Consider the following 23,609-nt stretch of genomic DNA (forward strand, 5'->3'; position numbering starts at 1 on the left):
TTTATTTGGGAGGGGAAGACGGCAAGAGTTAAATAGGATATGTTGTTTCTTCTCATAGAGCAAGGTTGATTATAGCTATCAGATTTGAAGTGATACTTTAGAACTAAGCAGCTAAGGCCCATATGCTTAATACAAGCAGAAGATTCTAAATCATAGTGGAAGGGCATGATGATAGTCCAAAACCAGAATCATGATCTTTACCCCATCTAAAAACACCTCTATCGATAAAAATTCATTCCTCATAGTCAGTCAGAATAAGATTCCCATTGAAATAGTCTCCCATACAAAACTTCTAGGTGTTATCATTGATGAACATTTAAAATCTGACATTCATATACAAACTATTATTAAGAAAACACACCAAAAGCTTGGAATGCTGTATCGTCACAGCCATTATCTCACTCCCTCATCCAAACATATACTCTCTGTTTCCTACCTCATCCCCTCTCTCTTGTATGGAGCCCCTCTCTTCACTAACCTTCAATCCTCCCTAAAGTCAGAACTGTCATCATGCTACAATAAAATCTCTGAGTTTGCTATTGGGACCAAATCCTCCTCCTCCCACCACTGTGAAGCACTCCACTCCTTGAACTGGCAGGAACTGCCCCACTATCTCTCTTACATTCAACTGTTAAACTGCTCACAAACTCATTTTCAAACCCTCTAACTGCCCTTCTGTCTCCTCCATACTCACCTTGCATCATCTTGATAGACTACTCAGGTCCAATAACCAGAACCTCCTCGAAGTGTACAAACCTTATGTGTACCTGGACAATTTCTCCTGTCTTTCTCCCTTGCTCGCCTATGGAATTCACATCCTCCCCACATTCAAATCACCAAAAACCACTGCTTCTTCAAGACCATGCTCCATTCCCATCTTTCTTCTCACTGGGAATGCTCATGCTCTCACCCCACCTGACGTCCTCTATATCTTTCCTGCTCCCCCATCCTTTTTTTTTCTCTCCTTTCTCAAAACTCAACCTTGTGACTCCCTTCATTTCATTTCCACTCCCTCTCCCTTTTTACCTTTCTCATAACTCACCCTATTCACCTTTCACTGATGTTCTTCGTGTTTCATTGTTGCAGTCATCACATTTGGGTTATCTGCTCGCAGCAGCTCTCAGTCGGCCTGATTATCAAAGTCTTGGGTCCTGCATCAGTTGCTGTCTCATCTTCTGTGATGTCAGGTAGTCAGGGGTATAAAGCATGCAGCCAACGCCATTACCCCAGTCTTTCTTGCCGTGTGGTGCCCGAAGCAGAAGCAGTTTGCAAGTGACGGTCGGTCGACTCCTGAAATTTTCTTTTTCGAGTTTCAGAACCAAAGTCTTCAACTAAAGCTAAGTACCCCATTGTGGAAGCTTTTTCTTGCTCTAAACCGATGTCAGTAAAAGTCAGTAATTGTATTTCTTGCGGAAAGCAAATACCTCATAAAGATTTCCATTCGTACTGTATTCCTTGCCTAGGCCCTGACCACAAAGTACCTCACTGTCGGTTTTATGCCTTATTTAAACCACGAACTATTCGTCATCAGTACATTTTTGCTTCTAAATATTTTGGTACTCGGTTCAATTATCCAGATATGTCTTGTAAGCCACCTGACTACCGACATTCAAAAACACAAAAATAAAGACAGAGACAGGCCTAGGTCCAGAGCTGCTGACGACGCTTCTCCTAAGCTAGTCACCAGTTTGCCAGTACTCAGTGGGGCGCTTTCGCAGCCCCTGATACCCGCTAGTTCAGATTTGCAGGCCTCTACTGAGACCCCTTCGAGTGCGGTATGCCGTGAGATGCTTCAACTGTGGAACCTGCAGATGTCTCTACCTTGGATGGGTCCGGAGCCGCTGTGCAGGCACTGGCTTCTGAGGGTGCATTCAGGCCTACTGACTTGCATATTAAACCGACGCCATCTTCTTCTTCTAGGTCTAAAACTCGAACCATGTCTAGGAAACAGACGCCCAGACCGCATGGTCAGGCCTCTATGCCTAAAAAACAAATGATAAGAATGGCTGAAGACCTTATTACTTTAATCAGGGGAAGCCAACCTTCCCCCTCTAAGAGACCTAGGACTGAGTTAAATAGGATATGTTGTTTCTTCTCATAGAGCAAGGTTGATTATAGCTATCAGATTTGAAGTGATACTTTAGAACTAAGCAGCTAAGGCCCATATGCTTAATACAAGCAGAAGATTCTAAATCATAGTGGAAGGGCATGATGATAGTCCAAAACCAGAATCATGATCTTTACCCCATCTAAAAACACCTCTATCGATAAAAATTCATTCCTCATAGTCAGTCAGAATAAGATTCCCATTGAAATAGTCTCCCATACAAAACTTCTAGGTGTTATCATTGATGAACATTTAAAATCTGACATTCATATACAAACTATTATTAAGAAAACACACCAAAAGCTTGGAATGCTGTATCGTCACAGCCATTATCTCACTCCCTCATCCAAACATATACTCTCTGTTTCCTACCTCATCCCCTCTCTCTTGTATGGAGCCCCTCTCTTCACTAACCTTCAATCCTCCCTAAAGTCAGAACTGTCATCATGCTACAATAAAATCTCTGAGTTTGCTATTGGGACCAAATCCTCCTCCTCCCACCACTGTGAAGCACTCCACTCCTTGAACTGGCAGGAACTGCCCCACTATCTCTCTTACATTCAACTGTTAAACTGCTCACAAACTCATTTTCAAACCCTCTAACTGCCCTTCTGTCTCCTCCATACTCACCTTGCATCATCTTGATAGACTACTCAGGTCCAATAACCAGAACCTCCTCGAAGTGTACAAACCTTATGTGTACCTGGACAATTTCTCCTGTCTTTCTCCCTTGCTCGCCTATGGAATTCACATCCTCCCCACATTCAAATCACCAAAAACCACTGCTTCTTCAAGACCATGCTCCATTCCCATCTTTCTTCTCACTGGGAATGCTCATGCTCTCACCCCACCTGACGTCCTCTATATCTTTCCTGCTCCCCCATCCTTTTTTTTTCTCTCCTTTCTCAAAACTCAACCTTGTGACTCCCTTCATTTCATTTCCACTCCCTCTCCCTTTTTACCTTTCTCATAACTCACCCTATTCACCTTTCACTGATGTTCTTCGTGTTTCATTGTTGCAGTCATCACATTTGGGTTATCTGCTCGCAGCAGCTCTCAGTCGGCCTGATTATCAAAGTCTTGGGTCCTGCATCAGTTGCTGTCTCATCTTCTGTGATGTCAGGTAGTCAGGGGTATAAAGCATGCAGCCAACGCCATTACCCCAGTCTTTCTTGCCGTGTGGTGCCCGAAGCAGAAGCAGTTTGCAAGTGACGGTCGGTCGACTCCTGAAATTTTCTTTTTCGAGTTTCAGAACCAAAGTCTTCAACTAAAGCTAAGTACCCCATTGTGGAAGCTTTTTCTTGCTCTAAACCGATGTCAGTAAAAGTCAGTAATTGTATTTCTTGCGGAAAGCAAATACCTCATAAAGATTTCCATTCGTACTGTATTCCTTGCCTAGGCCCTGACCACAAAGTACCTCACTGTCGGTTTTATGCCTTATTTAAACCACGAACTATTCGTCATCAGTACATTTTTGCTTCTAAATATTTTGGTACTCGGTTCAATTATCCAGATATGTCTTCGGTAAGCCACCTGACTACCGACATTCCGAAAAAACACAAAAATAAAGACAGAGACAGGCCGCCTAGGTCCAGAGCTGCTGACGACGCTTCTCCTAAGCTAGTCACCAGTTTGCCAGTACTCAGTGGGGCGCTTTCGCAGCCCCTGATACCCGCTAGTTCAGATTTGCAGGCCTCTACTGAGACCCCTTCGGAGTGCGGTATGCCGTGAGATGCTTCAACTGTGGAACCTGCAGATGTCTCTACCTTGGATGGGTCCGGAGCCGCTGTGCAGGCACTGGCTTCTGAGGGTGCATTCAGGCCTACTGACTTGCATATTAAACCGACGCCATCTTCTTCTTCTAGGTCTAAAACTCGAACCATGTCTAGGAAACAGACGCCCAGACCGCATGGTCAGGCCTCTATGCCTAAAAAACAAATGATAAGAATGGCTGAAGACCTTATTACTTTAATCAGGGGAAGCCAACCTTCCCCCTCTAAGAGACCTAGGACTGAATTTGCTTATGATGCTTCTGACCAGGATTCTGAAATTTCTGTCTCCTCTGATGACCAGGATTTACCCTCATCTACCTATGAGGAGTCTGATGCAGAGGACTCCATTCCCTCTGCTTCTCCCCCAGAGGATTTTTCTTTTGGTGAAACCTTGCATACTCTTAGGGAGCATTTTCACTGGGAAAGCCAAGATTACTCTGATTCTAAAAAGAGGCTTAGAGATTTCTTACTCCAGCCCCAACACAAGCCTTTAGCTATCCCTCCTGTGCTGGACATTGTTGATGATGCCTTTTCGGAATCTAGCTTGGCCCCTGACTCTTTACCTCCTGCTCCCAGAAAACCTGATAGATATTACAGGGTTCCTGATTCTCACAAGTTCCTTTTTAAAAATTCTACAGCGGATCCTGAGACCATTTCACAGGGACCCAAGGGCATTAAGGCTACTACTGCCAAAAATCCTACCCCCTCTGATATAGATTCCGGGGCCCTGGATAGATGGGGTAAGAAGGGTATAACCTTGGCCATCAGGGCCTTAAATTGCCAGTTTCATATGTTAAAGTATCAGCAGCATATTATTGGATTGCTTAAACAGAAAATGATGTTAATTCCCGATTGTGCTGAAAATAAGGATTTACAAGATTTAATGCATTCTGCTGAATAGGTTGGAAAACATACTTTGCAATGTGGTTTTGATTCACTAGAGGCATCTTGTAGGACTGCTGTCTTGTCTGTACTTAGAAGGCATGATTGGCTTAAGGAGCAATCTTTGCCAGATCAAGTTAAAACTAAATTGCTGGATGCTCCCTTAAATAAGGACCGCCTGTTTAGCGACAAAGCAGAACTTGTTCTTAAAAAGATGGAGGAAAAAGCTAAATCTATGCAAACTGTTAAAGATTTCTTATAAGTGCAGCATCCTAGATTTAGTAGGCATTGGCCTTCAAAAAACTGGTCCTTTCCTGCCTTTTCCAGGCGTTCTCAGTTCAAACCCAGAACCAGCAGGACACCCAGGCTTCAGTCCCAGGGTACGCACAGGACTAAGCAGTGGGTGGCTCCCACTTCCAAATCAGGGATTAGTAAGACTTCCCTCTATAGTAAGCTGTTTCAAAGACAACTTTAAACCTTCCAAGCACTTCTCAACTGACTGCTCCTTTAGGGGGAAAGATTGTTCTGCAAGCAAAAAACTGGGAACTCATTACCTAGGACAAATGGGTTTTAAACATAGTTTCCCAAGGATATAGATTTCACTTCCACACGTTACCATCCCCAAACGGTTGGCCAGATGTACCCCCACATCAGTGGGCAGAGGCTCAAAAGCAAGTACTCTCTCTCTTAAGATTAAAGGCTATTCAGACTATACCAGAAGAGGAAAAGGGAAAAGGTTTCTACTCCAGACTTTTCCTGGTACCCAGAAAAGACGACGCATGGCGTCCTCTCCTGGACCTGTCTATCCTAAACACCTTTTTGGTGATTCCAAAATTCAAGATGCTAACTCTTTACCAGTTGCTTCCCATGATAGGCAAAGATGCCTGGTTGACAACACTGGATTTAAAGGAAGCCCACCTGCACATCCCAATCAGGGAATCTTGCAGAAAATACCTACGCTTCAAAGCAGGCTGCATGCACTATCAGTTCTCTGCACTGCCCTTTGGCTTATCTACTGCGCCCAGAGTATTCACAAAACGCCTAGCTCCAGTCATTGCATTTTTCAGGCAAAGAAATATTCAAATATCCCCATACCTGGACGATTGTCTAATTCAGGCAGAATTTTGAATCATCTGTCATTTGCACAAAAGGTGTTAACTTCTCTGGGGTACACCATAAACGAAAAGAAATCACATCTGGTACCATGTCAACAAATTATATTCCTGGGAACAAGCTTGAACACAACTTCCCAGATGGCTTTCCTCACGCCTGAGAAACAAATTCATTTGACAACTTACTTCAAACTAGTGGCCACAAAACCCCTGCTATCTGCAAGGCAAATAATGCAGGCCTTGGGGTTCATGGCCTTGTGCATTCCACTAATTCCATGTGCAAGTCTGCATATGAGGAAACTACAATGGTATCTAAAACGCCTATGGTGTCAACATTCTCAGGATCTAGAAGCAATGATTCCTATCATACTTGCCTATGGTTAGAATTCCTTTGGTGGGCAGAGCCCTGCCACAAAAACAAGGGACTACCATTCACTCTACCCCCTGCTGCCCAAACCCTAAGAACAGACGCATCAGACTATGCATGGGGGCTCACCTGGCATGAAAGTGCATTCAGGGCAAATGGAACCCAAGTCAAATGCACCTGCATATCAATCAAAAAGAAATGTTAGCTGTACAGAATGCTCTGACAGCCTTCAAGGACCATTCTCCCAGGACAATTAGTGGGAAAGACGGACAGCACCACTGTTATGTGGTACATAAACAAGCAGGGGGTACCCATTCTTACCCCCTCTGCGGACTAGCCATGGCTCACTGGAACACAGCCTTGAGCTACCAAGTGCATCTACAGGCTCAATTCCTGCCAGGAAAACTAAATACACTGGCAGACGAACTAAGCAGAAATATCATTGACCCACACGAGTGGAAACTGGAACCAAAGATTTTCAACATGTTGATCAACAAATGGCGGATCCCAGATATAGACCTGTTTGCCTCCCCCCAGAACTACCAATTGGACAAATTCTGCACAAGGGCTCCCCACAAACAAGCTTGGAAAGTGGATGCTCTGTCCTTCAGCTGGAAAAATATGTCAGTTTATGCCTTTCCTCCTCTGCCTCTACTCTCCAAAGTACTACTAAAGATCAAACAGGACAAACCAAGGATGATACTGATTGCACCAGACTGGCCACGCCAACACTGGTACCCCCTCTTGCGCAGTGTGTCACAGCTGGCCCCATGGCACCTACCTCAGAACCCTACCCTGCTGTATCAGCAGGAGAGCCAGATTCTGCACCCCCAGCTTCAAACCCTGCACCTGGCAGCCTGGCTAATTACCTAATCTCTCCGTTACCAACCCTCAGTAAACAAGTGTTAGATGTCATTTTGGAGGCAAGGAGACCTAGTACTAGAAAATCTTATGCTGAAAAATGGAAAAGATTCTGTGCCTGGAACCAAACTCAAGGGATGGCCACAGCAGCACCCAATTTACCTTACATTCTTCAATACTTAACTGAGATGCTTCACAAGGGCCTTTCCTTTTCCTCCATCATAATTCATGCCTCAGCCATTTCGGCTCATTACAACACAGAACCACCTCTCTTTTCTCACCCACTGCTCAAGCAGTTCCTCAGAGGGGCCAAAAACTTAAGACCACCCAGGAGAGCCCCAACTCCAGCATGGGACCTTAATTTTGTATTGAAAAAACTCACTCTTCCTCCTTTTGAGCCAGCTGCAACTGCAGAGTTAAAATTCCTTTCTTGGAAAACAGCTTTCCTTTTAGTAATTACTTCAGCAAGAAGAGTATCTGAATTACAGGCCCTTATGGCAGTGGATCCTTTCATCATCTTTCATGTGGACAGGTTGTCCCTCAGGACCAATCCCTCTTTCATGCCCAAGGTGGTATCCAGTTTAGCTCTTAATCAGTCCATTCATTTGCCAACCTTCTTTTCTAATCCACAGAACAAAGGGGAACAGATACTGCACTCCTTATATGTGCACAGACAACTTAAATTTTACTTGGACAGGACTAAACATCAAAAGAAATCTGAACAACTGCTGGTGGCATTTGCTGCAGGGGCAGAGGGGAAGGCTATTTCAAAGCAAACCATTTCTAAATGGATAAGCCATTGCATTCATTTCTGCTTTAAGCACCATGGAAGACCTATCCCACAGGGGATTAAACCCCATTCAACCAGGGCTGCATCTACCTCTAAAGCCTTTCTCAGAGGTGTCCTACCAGAGACATCCTAGAAGCTGCTACCTGGAGTTCTGTACATAATTTCACCAAGCATTACCATTTTCCAATTTTCTCTAAATCCAGAGCTGGCTTTGCCACTGCAGTCTTGCAGGGCCTTATAGCTGGTCCTAATGCTATCTAGTTTCCTCCTCCCATCCTTAGCTTTGGGAATCTACCCAAATGTGATGACTGCAACAGTGAAACACGAAGAACATAGTACAGTTGTGTACGCTTACTATAAATGTAGATGTTTGAGTGTATTCACTGTTGCAGTCCTGGTTACCCTCCCTCCAGCCCCCTGACTTTTTTTGGCTATACCTCTATTCTCCTCTACTATACTTAAAAGCATTTTGGTGTATTTGCTTTTTTGTTGGAGGTATAACCTTGTATATTTATATTTAATTGCTTCCCATTAAGAAGGGCACCTGAAATCTGGGGCAAGAAAAACTGATGTAATGGCGTTGGCTGCATGCTTTATACACCCCTGACTACCTGACGTCACGGAAGATGAGACAGCAACCGACGCAGGATCCATGACTTTGATAATCAGGCCGACTGAGGGCTACTGAAGCAGATAACCCAAATGTGATGACTGCAGCAGTGAATACACTCGAACATCTACATTTATGGTAAGTGTACACAACTGTACTTTGTACTCTCCTCTAATTCTTCCTACCTCTCACCTCATGAAACTTTGAGTGCATAAATGCCTGCACTCCAAGTTATACTTATGTAATCCAAAATGCTTATGTTTTAATTTCATTCAATGCTTTGGTACAACACCTTTCAAACCTTCTTGAACAACATCCACACAAACTCAGTCTCTCACCAGCTACTCCACAATAGGCTCTAGCTTGCATGCAACAGACTTAATTCTACAAACTAAACTAAAAATCCTTCCCCATCTACGCATCAAATTAACCAACTCTGTACTAGACTGCCACCACAAAACCAAAAAACAGCTGCAACCAGTAAATCTATCCTCCCATTGCAACCTAATAATATACAGAGACATACATCCAAACCCAGGTCCACGCCCTACCTCCTACAACCAACCTAACTCCATAAAATCCCTTAATTTAACTATCATTAGTCTACAAAGCATAAGAAACAAAATCCCAAACCTTAATGCATGGAAAAGCCAAAATCAACCCAGCTTCACTGCCATTACCGAGACTTGGCTTAAACCATATATAAAAGGTGCAAAATTCATTCCCCCTAATACACTTGTCTTAGAACTGACAGACCACATAGAAAAGGCGGAGGCATCGCCTTGATATACCCAAAATGCCTTCACTGTAGCCCCATATACTAAACCCATTCCTCAATTCTCTACAGCTGAGCTGCTGGTAGCCTTCTTAAAATTAAATAATCATAAAAGCTTCTGCATCATGGTCTTATACATTCCCCCAGGTAATAACATCCCTATACTAGAAGGGATACATATTGCATTGTTGAACTGTAATAAGTTTGAACGCCATATTGCCGAACCAATATGTTCGAAATTTCAGAAGTTTGAACGTTTCAATGGAGATTTCCGTTCTGTGCGGAAAGGGAAGATTTCCCTGTACTGCACTGTAGTGCAATCTCGGAGTTGGTATATTTAAAGAGCTGGTGGTGTGAGGGGTGCAGGGGGGCTTGTCCCCCTGCTTACAACCATCAGGTAGGTTTTTTTCTGTTTTTTATTTTTTTTGACGTTTTCGAACTTTTGAAAGTTCGAATTTACGGGTTTGACCATATGGCGTTCGGACTTTTGAAAATTCAACAATGTAATATGAACCCTCTCACCTCCATTACTAACCACCAGAGGCATCACTCTGTCTTGACAATTTCCTCTACTTGCACCTCAAATCTCTAATAGTTAATATCTAAAAACTGTCATCACATGTTTATACCCTTAGCAATCTGTAATCCCAATGCTGACTTTCTCTTGCATAAAGTCCTCTAACAATGCTAATTACATTCATAATGTAATTGGGTAGTATGTATATTAATCTGAACTTTTTGCTGCTTTGCAGTAATTGGGTAGTATGTATATAAATAATCTAAACCTTTTGCTCATACTGTGTCCTAGCTTGTTACTGTATAATGCCTGTTAGCTCTGATATGTATTTGTATTTTGTACCTGACTTGTTAAGGTATGTCCAGCTTGTTACTGCATAAAATTTGCTAACTCTGTATGTATTAATACTTGTATCAACTTGCTAATTGTATGTGGAGTTTTTCTCCCCAGGCCTCCACTGAAAATGGGCTCACCTAAGCCCAGTGGACCTTCCCGGTTAACAAATGCAATAAATAATAAATAAATAAACAGATGTTATTATTCTGTCTTCTATATTACTGTGTTTTAGTAGTTTTTGAAAATTGCATTGTACTTGTTAACTTTGTTGATATTAGCTTTGTAATAATTGTATATGGAGCTTTTCTCCCTGGGCCTCCATTGAAAACGGGCTCATTTTGGCCCAGTGGACTTTCCCAGTTAAGAAACTACAAATAAATAAAAAAATAAATGATCTGTAATAAATCAAGGTTGCTCTGCTGAATGTCAGAAGTCTTAAAATGAAATTGCTGGATCTCAAGGCTCTCTTTCAACTTGAACCCATCCACGTACTTATCAGAGTTATACACAGACTTAGTTTCAGTATAAAGATAGCAACCACTCCTTCCTTGTTTACTGGATTTCAGTGCCTATCATGTATTCAGATCTGCTGTAGACTGCAGGGGATTATCAATATTTGTCAGAAACCCAATAATCTCTGGACCTGGGGTGTTCAACAGTAGGCCCGTAGGCCACAATCCGACCTGCAAAGCATTGTATCTGACCCATGGCAAGAAAGAATCAGACTAAATATAGCTTTACATTTTTAATTAAATCCAATCTGACACACTTGTAGCTGTGTCCTTTTATTTTAAGTGTGAATTCAGGACTCCTAGTTAGTCGCATGTCAGTATGTACAGTTACAAATTCAGGAATTTATGAGGTGCATTGCGTCCTTGAGGTCTTCTCATTCTGGCATTGGTTTTAAGTGCTTGAAGCTTATGAATTCATTCTGGTTGATAAGTATATTGTATATGTGTGTGTGTCTGTCATAGTCTCTCATATTGTTCAACTGTCCCTGATTTTGCCTCATACATTCATCATGAAGTTTCTGGTTTTATGGCAAACCCTTGAGGATTTCAGTTATTAAACAATGACAGGTGATTTAGATTTCATATCCTTCAAAAATACTTTCAAACAGTGAAAATTATTTCTAGTATGTAACAGCAATATTTACATTTGTCCAACAATTTTTTTTTGTCCCTGATACTTTTGCTCAGTTATTAACGGCTGTGAACAGAGTACCTTTCAACTATCCCCGATTCTGCTGATCATTCCTGATTTATCTTTATAGTTTTGATTTGCACCTGGTAAAATATACTGTTTTTTTGGTAAATCACTGAAGGTTGACATCGCTTCATATCCTTTTGAAGATGAATGCTTGTGGAAAACAATTTATTCTAGTAATTTTCTAAGTATACAAGAATAATGTTTTTTAACTGCTTTTGTGTGTTGATTATTCTAACATGACAGTACTAAGGTGATTATTGTGAAGCAACTTAATACATCAATCAGTGGCTGCAATTTCTGTGGAACATAGAGGATTATGATCTGCTTTTCAATCATAATCAGGATATTATGTGTTCAAGATATGAATGTCCATAAATTCACCTTAAGAGAGAAGGGAGAAGAGGTGATTCTTCATATCTATATCAAGAGCATGTAACTTCCCTGCTTATGATCAGAAAGACCCAATCATAATTCTTTGTAGTGCATGGAGTTTTCTTGCTCCCAAGTATTATGCAAATTAAAGAAAAAGTGCAGTGGTGGTAAGTGCTGTACAGCTTAGAACGCTATAACACTCTAACCAGTGTCAGAAAGATAGTGGCCACCCAAGAAGAGCATCAGGGAGCCAGTAGCACTTAGTCCTTCAACGAGACTTTAACAAAATTCCAAATTAAACATTTTCACAGATATATTGGCTTCCTGGTGCTCTTCTCTTTTCTTTTAGCTCCTGAGTACTGTTCAGTGTGAGACTAATGCTTAACGGTGCTGTGGAAGTGCATAACAATTATTGGCACAGTGGAGCATTGACTTCTGCTGACATCTCACATCACTTGGCTTTGGTTGAGTGCTTGGCTGTGGTTTCTTTTGTATGGAGTCTGCATGCAGTCATTATCAGTATGTAGGTTTTTCCAAAGATTTGCTGTAAGTGAAATGGTGTTCTTCATGTGTGTGTATGCCTCCCATGCACAGGGTACAAGGTTCAATATAAAAGCATCTGGACAATGCTCGTTTGGAGTTAGCTCGTTTGAAGTAAGCATATTCTTCCTGTATCTTTGTGGGACTGTTCTCACCTCCGGAACACATGCTGAGTGTTTCCATCTTAAACTCACCCAAGAATGGAGCTGTGGGCAGCAGCACAGACTCCAGATGGTGCCCTATAGGAGAAAAGTTGTATAGCCCATCCTCTTTGGGTGTCTACTGTGGTGCACAGTATCCTCAAGATTGGGGAACATGGATCACAGCCTGCTTACCTTGGCAGGGCTAGCCACTCACCGGTGTAAAAATATGGCTCTAGGCAAGCCAGTCATGTTGACTAATGTCTGCAAATGGGCATAGGTATTTGCCAGTGCTAAATGGGTTGAGGACACTGCCTACTATGACCTAAGCCAGGGACCCACGCTAATGGTGGGAGGGGTGTATGTGCCCCTATTGGCTAGAGAGTGCCACAGTCATCTGCAAGCAATGGTCAGAGAAGGCTCTAAGCTCAACATAGACCAGACTGAAGACCTCGAAGTTGACTGGAGGGAAAGCTCAACACTTTAAGGAATTATTCAGGGATCTAGTGCCTCATGAAGAAGTGGAAAAGAATGGCAACACCTGAAAACAGCATTTGTGAGGACTACAAAACAAGTACCCAGCCAAGTAAGGTATGTAAATAAAGTACATAAGGAAAGTTGGTAGTGGAATGCAGAAGTCCAGGAAGTCATCAAAAGAAAGGAGGCGTGCAGCAAAAAGTGAGAGAAAAGATGGACAAGGCTTGAAAGGAATATTAATTAACAAAGAGACTAAGAAAAGAGTTGCAGTAGCAAAGAACAAGGCATCAGAGGCACTCTATACCAGCTTTTGAAAAGTGACTTAGTGCACACAAAGAAACTATATCAGTTTGCAAGGCAGAGACAGAAAGATAAAGAAGATAGTCAGGCACCCTTCATAAAGGGTAACAGTAACAACCTGCTGAACAATCCACAGGACATCAAAGGCAGATGGAAAGAGTACTTCCAGCAGCTTCTGCATGAAGAAAACCCCACAGAAGCCACAGAAGTGGAGGAGTTTAACATAGAGGAAGTAAGAACAGCACTAAGAAAAATGAAGTCAGGGAAAGTAGCAGGCTCAGGTGAGGTCACAGCAGATATGATAAAGGTGTTGGGTGAGAGGGGAGAAATGGCTTCTGAGGGTACTCATAACAGTATGGTGGGAAAGCCATACCCCAGATGATTGGAGAATAAGCATACTAGTGCCAGTGTTCAAGAACAAAGAGGGCATTCACATCTGTGGGCAGTACAGAGATATCAAACTCCTGTCACACTGCATGGGAGATGAACAGTTCAGTTTCAAATCAGGATGCAGCACAACTGACCCAAAGTTTGTCGTGAGACAGATTCTTGAGAATAAGCTACAAATTAGGAGAGAGCCGAACTGGGAATTTTTAGACTTGAAGAAAGCATATGACAAGATACCAAGAAAGTTGATTTGAGCAGTCCTGCAATGGTTCAAAGTCCAAGAAACATGGGTAAAATTAGTGCAACCTGTGTACAAGGACCAAATGACTCAAGTACAAACAGTGTTTGGACTCACAGAGGGGTTCCCATTAGGAGCGGGTGTGCATCAGGGTTCAGTTCTGAGTCCTCTGCTGCTCATACTGGTGATGGACTACATTAGAACAGGTCAACAAAGTTGCTCTATACAGACGATGTGGCATTACAGGCAGACTGAGCAAGAACTTTAACAAAGGATAGTGGAATGAAATGCAAAAATGAAGCCACATGGGATAAAACTGATACAGATAAGACAGTTATAATGGCAGCAAATGGGGGAAATCAGAAGAAGCTGGGAATTGAAATAAAAGGGAAATAGTGTAACAGTTTAACGGCTTCAAGTATCTGGGAGGGGTCATTGAAGAGAAGTTTGAATGAGGAGTTCCAAGTTAGAATCAGATGATCTGCAGCTAACTGTCTCAGTGTATCAGGAGTAGTGTATGACAGAAGAATACCAAAGAAGCTAAAAAGTAAGGTGTACAAAACAGTGGCACAACCATTACTACTTTATGGCACAGAAACCTGGGCAATAAAGGCAGAACAGATAAGTAAGCAAGAGGTAGTGGAGATGAAGTGATTAAGATGAGTGGTAATATGCACACCATGCGAAAGACGAAGAAATGAGGACATAAGACCATCAGCCAAAGTAGCTCAATTTGCAGAAAAGGTCAAAGAGAAGAGAACAGTTTATGGTGGTTCGGCACATGTTCAGAAAAGCAGACGAAGATCTGGTGAAGATGATCTGGGACAGACAAGAAGAAGGCAAGAAGAAACTAGGGTATTTAGCAAAGAGGTAGATGGTTTATGTGAGAGAAGACCTGTGACGATCAGGCATGAGTGTCAAAAAAGATAGTAGAGTGGCACTGAATAGCAAGAGATGGCATCAGTTGACACAACAGCTGACCTTATGTGGAAAATGAGAAAAAACTGGGGGTGATTATGATATAAGCTTCTGTGTTTATACCTCTTTTGATAGAATTAGCTTGTGTGTAGGTCTGTGAAAACTCAGTGTTTCTTGTTTTAGATGGGTTGTTAGGAATACTACAGGAGAGTGTGTGTGTGTGTGTGTGTGTGTGTGTGTGTGTGTGTGTGTGTGTGTGTGTGTGTGTGTGTGTGTATGTATGTATTTGCTGGGCACAAATATCCAAACATAGCTGTTAGCAAGTCATCACATTACAAAAATAAAGCATAAAGTACATCACAGATTATCCAGCCCCTTAGAGCATCTGCGGGGCCTGTCTACCCTCACTCCCCAGGCTCTCTGAGTGGATTTTTACATGGCTTAATAGTGGATTATGCTCTAGTCTAAAATTGGCTGTGCTTAGAGATGTGCAGACAAGATCGCTGTAGTGTGTTTGGGGTTTGGGTATGGTGTGGTCATTATTTCTTTAATTTTCCGCACAATCAAGCATCAGAAGTGTGCACAGAAGGTTTTTGTAGTTTGTGTGAGGGCTGAGCATACTGTTTAACTTTCCTCACAAACGATGAAGGTGTACACATGTGGTTTCTATAGCATGTGTTGCACATGTGGATAGTTCATAGGTGCAGGACCGTTAATGAGCATAGCCCAAATTCCCAGTTGCTCCAAAGTATTGTATGGCAAACGGACTTGTTCACAATCATATAGTAAGCAAATGAAGGTTGAGTAGAGTTGTGTGGTTTGTTTCTAAAGCTTCCATTTCTAGTTGCTATTTGTACTTGAAAAAAATACCTGGATGACATACTAACATAGATTAGTAATTGGTAACCATTTGAAATGTTGGGACCTGGTAGAATGAGTCCTGAAACATGGAGACTAAATGACAAAAAAGAAGACATGGGCATATACTTAGCCCAAGATGGCTATTTTTTGCAGTATTCTTTTTTTCTGCAAGGTATGTAGATTTTGGAGTTGGTATATACAAGTTCAGGGGTGGGAAGGGGGATGCAGGGGCACTTACCCCCTGGAAAAAAGAAGTTTAAAGGAGAAGAGTGATGTTTGAGATCCACTCTTCTAATTTAGTTTCAGTCTTTTTTTTCATCATGTCAGCACTTGGCATTTTGAGTGCTGACATTTCAAAAGAGAACATCAGTAATAACTATATGATTGACATTTTAGTTCCCTTCAAACTTATATAAAAACAAAAGCTCCCATTTTCTACCTTGTTATAAAGGCATAAGGTCAGCAGCTAAGATCCACAGATCAAAAACTTCTGTGTAATACTGAAGTCCATTCCAAATGGATGATAAAGCTCTGGGTGAATGTTTTCCTAAAACTAGAGTAAGCTTCCACCTCGACTTAGAAAATTATAGAGTTTTAATATTTGACTAAACAATATTTTCTTCAAATTAAGGAGGACATCCATTGCTGTAAACAAAACTAATGTTTCCTATTCATTTGTGCCATGTTGCATCTCTCTACCAGTTATTTTTTGTCTACAAGAATTGTGTTTCAGTTTTTGACCATGCCTTGATCTCATCATCTTTGAATTTCATGTAGATGAAAGAATACCAACAAACAAGTGTAATTATTGAAGAACTACAGGAGATCTCTAAACTCAGTACTACAATTTAACTTGATGCTGTTACTCTTATCACCATGTCATTAGTCAAGAAATTAGTTTTTTTTCTTCTTTTTTGAAATTTATTTCCTTCTGATTAAGTAATTCAGTATGTTTTCTACATATCTGCACTGAAGACATATGCTTGATTATTGTAGGTGGATTGGGCACTCTAAATTGGCCCTAGGTGTGTGTGTGTGCATGTGTGTGCCTTCTGTGGAAGGTTGGGCGCCGGGCTGGCAACTCGACACTGTAAAACTCCACTGTCAGTCATGAGCGGACAGGTGATCCACTGTGGCGACCCCTAACCGGGAAAAAGCCAAAAGAAGAAGAAGAAGATTGCCTCATCTTTTTTAGTATGTTGTTTACTGAATGCCGTGCTATATTGATTACTGAGTACAGTGATGTTTATTTTATTAGTTTATTACATTTAAAACCTATTTTTACAGTTTGAAAATTAATAGAATTCATCTTTGAATCTGGCAGTCTGATACACCTATATATGATATATGACAGTACTTTTCTCTGAAGTATGGGGGATGTGGGGGTATCCCCCCAAAAAGAAGTTTTAAAGAGAAGAACGATTTTTGAGATTTGTTCTTCTCCTGTATTTTTGGTCTTTTTTTTTGGCCTTTTGTCACTTGGCATTTTGATTACTGACATTTCAATAAGGGAATATTTTACACAGAGAATCACATTTTTTGCAAGTACTGTAAAGTATAGGAACCTTAAAGTGTGACAGGCAACAGCTACATAACCTCACAGTGAGTTTGTGATGATTAGAAATTAAGAACGTAAATCATAAGTTGTGTTGTTGGAGTGCATTTTTACTGTTGTAGTTAAAAATGGTCTTATAAATATGAAATGATTCATCATTTTTGCCCATTTCTTGTCTTTTTCAGCATTAAGCAAGCAATTACGTTAATTAACTTGATTGACACAAGCAAGTTTCCGCGTTTGCTCTCCCGCATCCTTCAGAAGTTGCATTTAAAGGTTAGTACAGTACAGTAGTAGGCTTTTAAAAATTTAATATGGTTAGTCTTTATAAGTTAATTTATGGGAGGGAGACAGTTTTTGTTTGATATGGTAGTCAGGACCAATTTTTTGATGTCTTTCTTAATGGTAAGCAGAACCGTATAGCCCATGAACATCCGTATCCAAGTAAATCACATTTATTTATGCATTCTTATTAAGAACTTGGTAAATTCACAAAACAATGCTTGCTTATTTATATATTGGTTTGAAAGTCACATCAAGGCATAAGTCTTGGGAGGAAAAAAGCCATAGTAATGACAGTTGTACCTCTCAGCTGCTGTGGTTTAGGCATAGCAGTATGATTTGGGCCCTGAGAGTTAGCCTTAATCTTCCTAGATTTACTAATTTTCTTCATAATGTTAGACCTGTTTATGGATACAGACCTTATTTAATCATTAACAGACAATGGTTCTAGTACTTGAAGACCTTCTTTTGTGAAAATAAGAACATGCTTATCTTTCTGACCTTTTGCATTTATTTTCAAAGCCTGTGCTATTATTTGCAAAAAAATGGGTATAGAACTATTATAGTGCTGTTAAGTACTTAAAATAACATGTTATTCAGTGCGACAAACTCAGACTCAAAATGCATTAATAGTTGATTTATTTATCATAAGCATTAATATATAGTAACTAAGGCACAGTAGAAGCACATTTTGATAAATAGTTAAGGTAAGTGATTGAACAGTAGTCAATGTGAAATACATTCTCTGAGAGTCATATTGAGAAATTAGAAGTCCATAAACTTATGTAGGAGTCAGGTAAGGTTACGTCAGAGTATATTTATATGCAAAGCTGAAAAGTTTAGAAAGGAAAAGCAAAGGCCACAGTGAAAGTGTGTTTGCATATGCACCCAGTAAACTGTCTTAAGACTGCAACAGGGGTAAATGCACCTACCTGTATATACAGAATGATGTAGCACAACAACACAGGGGCTGACATCAGATTGTGTGGTTAATCTACAAGATGACATTCAGCAACAGCAATGTGATAGAACTGAGTAGATGAGAGTGTAGGCTGGGGCTGCATTTGGAGTATTGGTAAAAATGGTTGACAGATTTAGGAAGCAGAGATTACTTAAATGGCAAGAACAATTTTGGAGAGAGAAAGTCACAGAGTGACATAAAGATAATGACATTATGATGAGGGTAGAAAAATGGAAGAAGGTTAGAGTGAAAGATAAAAGAGAAGAGCGATGTAGTAGTCAGGGTTGTAGGCCTGTACAGAGGATGGCTGGCTGAAAATACAAATATAACAATGAAATTAATCTGGCAGGGATCAGGACCATACTCTGTCAGAAAGTGATGTGGTGAAGTCAGTGGGGCTGAAAAGATAACATTGCCAGCAAGCTTTAAAATTCTGGGGTCTGCATTGTAGTCTTTTGAAAATTTTATGATTCTGAGAACACTTTACAGGTAAATGTGTGGGTTCTATTTATGGAGCACATAGTCTTGAGAAGAATAAATGTGCATTTTACAAACTACAAAGGTTACAGTCTGCTCAAAATCTTACCATCATACTTTGTTAAGGGAAATGCAGTAAAGAAAACATCTGGCAAACCAAGCATTCTTGTTGTAGGTTAGATCTAAGTTGACCATAATTATGTTGCATAATGTTAAGCAAGATGGTGGACTCAGACAGCATCTTGGGGAGTAACATCAGTTTGAGAAGTAATGATTAGGATTTCAGGTGTCATATTTTTTGATTCAGTATAGCATCCTGAGTAATTTATTGTATTTGGTCGCATCCCTTTGTAAATGCTGATCAGAAGTAAAGTATTGCTTTATCATGTTCCCAGTTTATTTGGTAGTAATTTTAAGATGTTTCACTAAACTGTACAACAGTTTTATTCTCAGATAGAACTGTGTTGATGTTGCTTGCATTAAATATGAATCCAATGTCTGTAAGCCAAGACTGCAGTCTTTAACAAACTATTTTCCAGTGAGTTTTTTTTTCACCACCCGAGTTTATCAGAACAGAGCTATAAATGTAGTGACAAAATCTAGCCTTGAGAGAGCGCTTCTACATCTCATTGATACAGAGAACAGAAAGAAAAGGTTGTATGAGATGATTATCTGTGCCAAGTGCTCTTTACCCATAGTCAAAGGCAAAGTGTTTTGTGTGCAGAATATATATTTTTTTGACAGATGTAGTAGCAGATTAATTATCAGTGCTGCTGAAAAGAAAATCAATTAAAAATGAGTATGGTCTATTAAAAAATATTTTTTTCAATTGTGGGGGCGGTCAACACATACACAAGACCTCAGTGTTAAAATAACCGTGTTATATTATCTCCTGACTTCAGTGGAATATAAAAATCAGTATTAGTTGTTGAACGATTAATTGATAATGTAAGCTGTTTATTTAAAATTGTTTTTTTTTATCCAATAAAACAGTGCATTGTACAAGTAGATTAAAGAAGTAGTCTGAGCACATACAGCCCAACCAGGAGCTATCCATTGCATAACTAATGCCTCAATTACTTCTTTCATTACATTATTGTTTTATAATTATCTAAATAATCATTATTTCATATTTAACTGTCTTTAACCTCTTCCCCTGGATGCTTTGTGTCACTCACTCAGGAAAACTGTAACCATCTTAAAAGCTTCTACCCTTCCGATTTTTAACACCTTCCCCTCTCAAACATATTTGCCCTGCATTTCATCATCCCCCTTACTTTCTTGTCCCTTCTCTGGTCACTGACTCTCCCACTCTGTCTACCTCTGCTTGGCCAAATTCCTCTTCGTTATTGCGTCTTCAGTTGTATTGCTCATTTTCATTGTGTAGCAATCTTATTAATGCCATGGATGCTCATCTTTCACTGGTTGGCTATGTGTTTCTTCACTCTTCTGGCCAAGTACATCATCCTCCCTTTCCACCATCATTAAACAAAACTCACCTTCTAAAGGTAGCTACCTTTCCATAAACATTTGGCATCATCTTTTTTTACTTTTTGTTCACGACTTGAATATACATTACAATTATTTATTTTTGTTTTTTTATTTTTTATTTATCTAGGTTTCTTGCCTATTTTGTTCTACAGTGCCAGCAACTTGTTTCTTTTCTGTGTCATAGCTTCCTCATATTTACTGGCAACATGTATCACCTGTACAGTAGTTTATATCGCATAGCATAAATTGGCCCAACCCGTAGCTTTTTCTCCAAACTTTCCATACCTTTCTAAAAATTTTCTTCCTGTGAACACTATCTTTCCCCTGTGTCTTGCTTGGGTTCAACATGCTGTTTTTGCTAATTCCTTCCTCGAGAGATCTATATATTTACCCTGTCTTATCTCTTTGTCTAGCTATTGTTTCACCTGGATGCGCTCCATCCACCCCCTAACCTGACCCTACTGATTATTTCTTTCATTTTATATTTATTTATTTTTTGTTTGTCGAACAAGAGCACTGATCAATACATAACCAATTACTGCCTCAACCCAGGTTACAAGCAATACTGTAAGAATTCCAAATAGTAAATGACAGACTTATTACGATGTGATTTCACTCAGTTAATGGTAAACAATGTAACAGAACAATATGACTGTCTCCCCACCTTTTCCTAATGACAACTTTCAGACTGTCATACTCCAGTTATGGCCCTCCTTCCATCTTATATTTCTCCAGGATATTCAGAAAACTGCTAAAAGTCCTCCTGTCTCCCTCATCCTTGATAACTGTCACCCATACCAAGCCCTTTGCTCCCAGTCTCTCTTACATTCTCCTACAGCATTCTGTATCATCCTGCATTACATCCCTGATGATGTCATTCTTTTCCCATGTTGCAACATTCTTAAGATGAGGGATTCACCGCCAAAGTCGGTCATGACCTTCGCTCAGTATACAAAAGACTTTAACCACTGCAGGGTACATGGGACATCGCACGTGACGTCCGCACATACCATCCTCAGTCCAGTCCAAATGCCATCTATGATCGTCGGTCTGCTAGCCCGAGTTGTTTGCTGGATATAAGAGTTTCAGGTAAGTGCCCCATTAGGGTTTTTTATATTTTGCTATTGCTTATTTGCTGTGAGGTTTCATGTCATCCAAAAAGGGCAAATGCCATTGTGGAAGACAAATTCCACATAAAGAGAGCCACGGTCAGTGTCTCTTCTGCTTAGGGCCAACCATGACCATACGTCTTGCTCTATCTGTAAAGCTTTTGTCCCTAAGACCTTACATAGCCACCTTTCCTCTCTTAATATTTATCTTGAGAATCAGAGACTGAAAAAGTTAGAGTGCAGTGTTATGGAGGGTACATCAGGGTCTTCTGCTAAGCCTCCTATGAAGAAGGCTAAGAAAGTTAGGCTTGAAGCTTCATCTGCGCCTCCCCTTCCAGACGTCTCTCTTTAGGCCGATGAAGACCTAGAGACGTGTCCGGATTTTGGCTCAGATTCTAAGGCAGGTACCACTTTGGAGGCCGCAAGGGATTCTGCCTTCGGCACGTCCTCAGAGGCTTTGCAGATGTCCAAATCAGATGAACAGAGGGAACCAAGGCTCATCATTTCAGAAGGCCCTCAAGATATTCCTCAAATTTTGGTAAGGGAGAATGTTCCAACAAATAGGTTCATAGGTAGGTACTAGGCTATCGGCCCAAGGGGCTAAGTAAGCCTAGCCAACAAGGTTCCCTGGCTTACGCCACCCAAGAAAGTTAATTTCCTGTGCCCCTGTCAAGCAGAGCCACAGAAGTGATCCCAGGGGTGTATTTCCTATTTCCCATCCACTCATCAAGATTTTTCGTGAAGAGTGCTAATGAGGAACTTTGCTTGACATAGATGGGTAGCTTGTTCCAGAGTATAGGAAATCTCTGGGACAGGAATCTATCCCTCCAGCATGTCCTGTTTATTGTGGTGACAAGGGTTAGGTCCCTAGATAGTGTAGCTCAGAGGGATTGGGATTTCTTTAGGTGTAGCATGTCCAACAGCTCTGGGTTTAACATAGCTTTATGTGTTAGGCAGAGATCTCCTCGGAGTAGGCGATATACTACAGAGTAAAGCTGGAGTTTTTTGAGATGGTCAGTGTAGGGCATCTGTTTGAGGCCAGTAATCCTCTTTGTGAGTTTCTTCTGTGGCCTTTCCAGCTGCTGCAGATGTCTTGGGAGGTACATTCCAAAAGGAGCGTTGTACTTTATAATGTGTCTAATGAGTGCCGAGTAGAGGGGAACAATGACCTCTTTTTTCCTGGATGAGAGCCCTTTTGTGATGAAGTGTGCCACATAGAAGGATTTCCTGACTACTATGGCGATGTGATTATCAAAGGAGAGACTACTGTCCACCTGAGTCCCAAGGTCTCTTATCACACATTCCGCATTAAGTAGACTGCCATTTATGTGGTAGTTCATGGGTACAGAGTTTTTACAAAAGGGAATGACAATGCACTTTTTGGCATTGAGCTTGAGGCCATGCCTCTAACACCAGGCATCTGTCTCAGGGAGGCCCTTCTGTAGGATGTCCACATCATTTGGGGACTCGACTGTGGCTCCTAGTTTGCAGTCATCTGCGAACTTCATTAGCCAAAGGCCTTCTGTGTTAGCCTGTACTTCAGAGAACTAGATAACAAACAGGAGTGGTCCCAGGACTGAACCCTGTGGTGCTCCACTTGTCACTGGTTTGAAGTCAGATTTGGAGTCTGCAACTTTTACAGTGTGGGTTCTGTCAGTGAGCCATTTGGCAACCCATCGTGTGATGTAGGGATTTATACCTAGTTTAGTGAGTTTAGCTATAATTCCAGAATGGGGGATGGTGTCGAAAGCCTTGGTGAGGTCAAGATAGGATGTATGAACCACCTTACCCTTGTCTATGGCTTTGGTGACTGCCTCAAAGAAGTTGATCAGGTTCAGAAGGCATGATCTGCCTTTCACAAACCCGAACTGTGTTGGGTCCAGAGTTTGGAGGTTATCATTGTCTTTGTTTATGAGTTCCATGATGATACATTCCATGGCCTTGCAGACCAGGCTAACAGGGCGGTAGTTCCCAGGATCAGTGGTGGTCCCCCCTTTGTGGAGTAGGATAACTGTTGCTATGCGCCATTCAGTGGGCACAAAGCCTGACGTGAGACTATGATTGAACATGGTGCTTAGGTGGGGAGCCAGTTCATTCTGAAGTTCATGTAAAACGCAGCCTGGGATGTTGTCCGGTCCCATGGATGCTGTGTTTTTGGTTTTA

At 41.1% G+C, this 23,609-nt stretch overlaps 1 protein-coding gene across 1 annotated transcript in view; it reads left to right on the forward strand.

Moving 5' to 3' along the window:
• The window catches only part of COMMD10 (COMM domain containing 10), a 408,139-nt gene that overhangs the window by 155,330 nt on the left and 229,200 nt on the right, over positions 1–23,609 (forward strand). The window contains exon 2 of the mRNA XM_044059162.1: positions 17,312–17,402. Coding sequence (XP_043915097.1) covers positions 17,312–17,402 — 91 coding nt within the window. The remainder of the gene's footprint in view (positions 1–17,311; positions 17,403–23,609) is intronic.

Source organism: Protopterus annectens, chromosome 17.part0 (genome assembly GCF_019279795.1).
Source record: "Protopterus annectens isolate FY-2018-M chromosome 17.part0, PAN1.0, whole genome shotgun sequence".
Taxonomy (NCBI): domain Eukaryota; kingdom Metazoa; phylum Chordata; order Ceratodontiformes; family Protopteridae; genus Protopterus; species Protopterus annectens.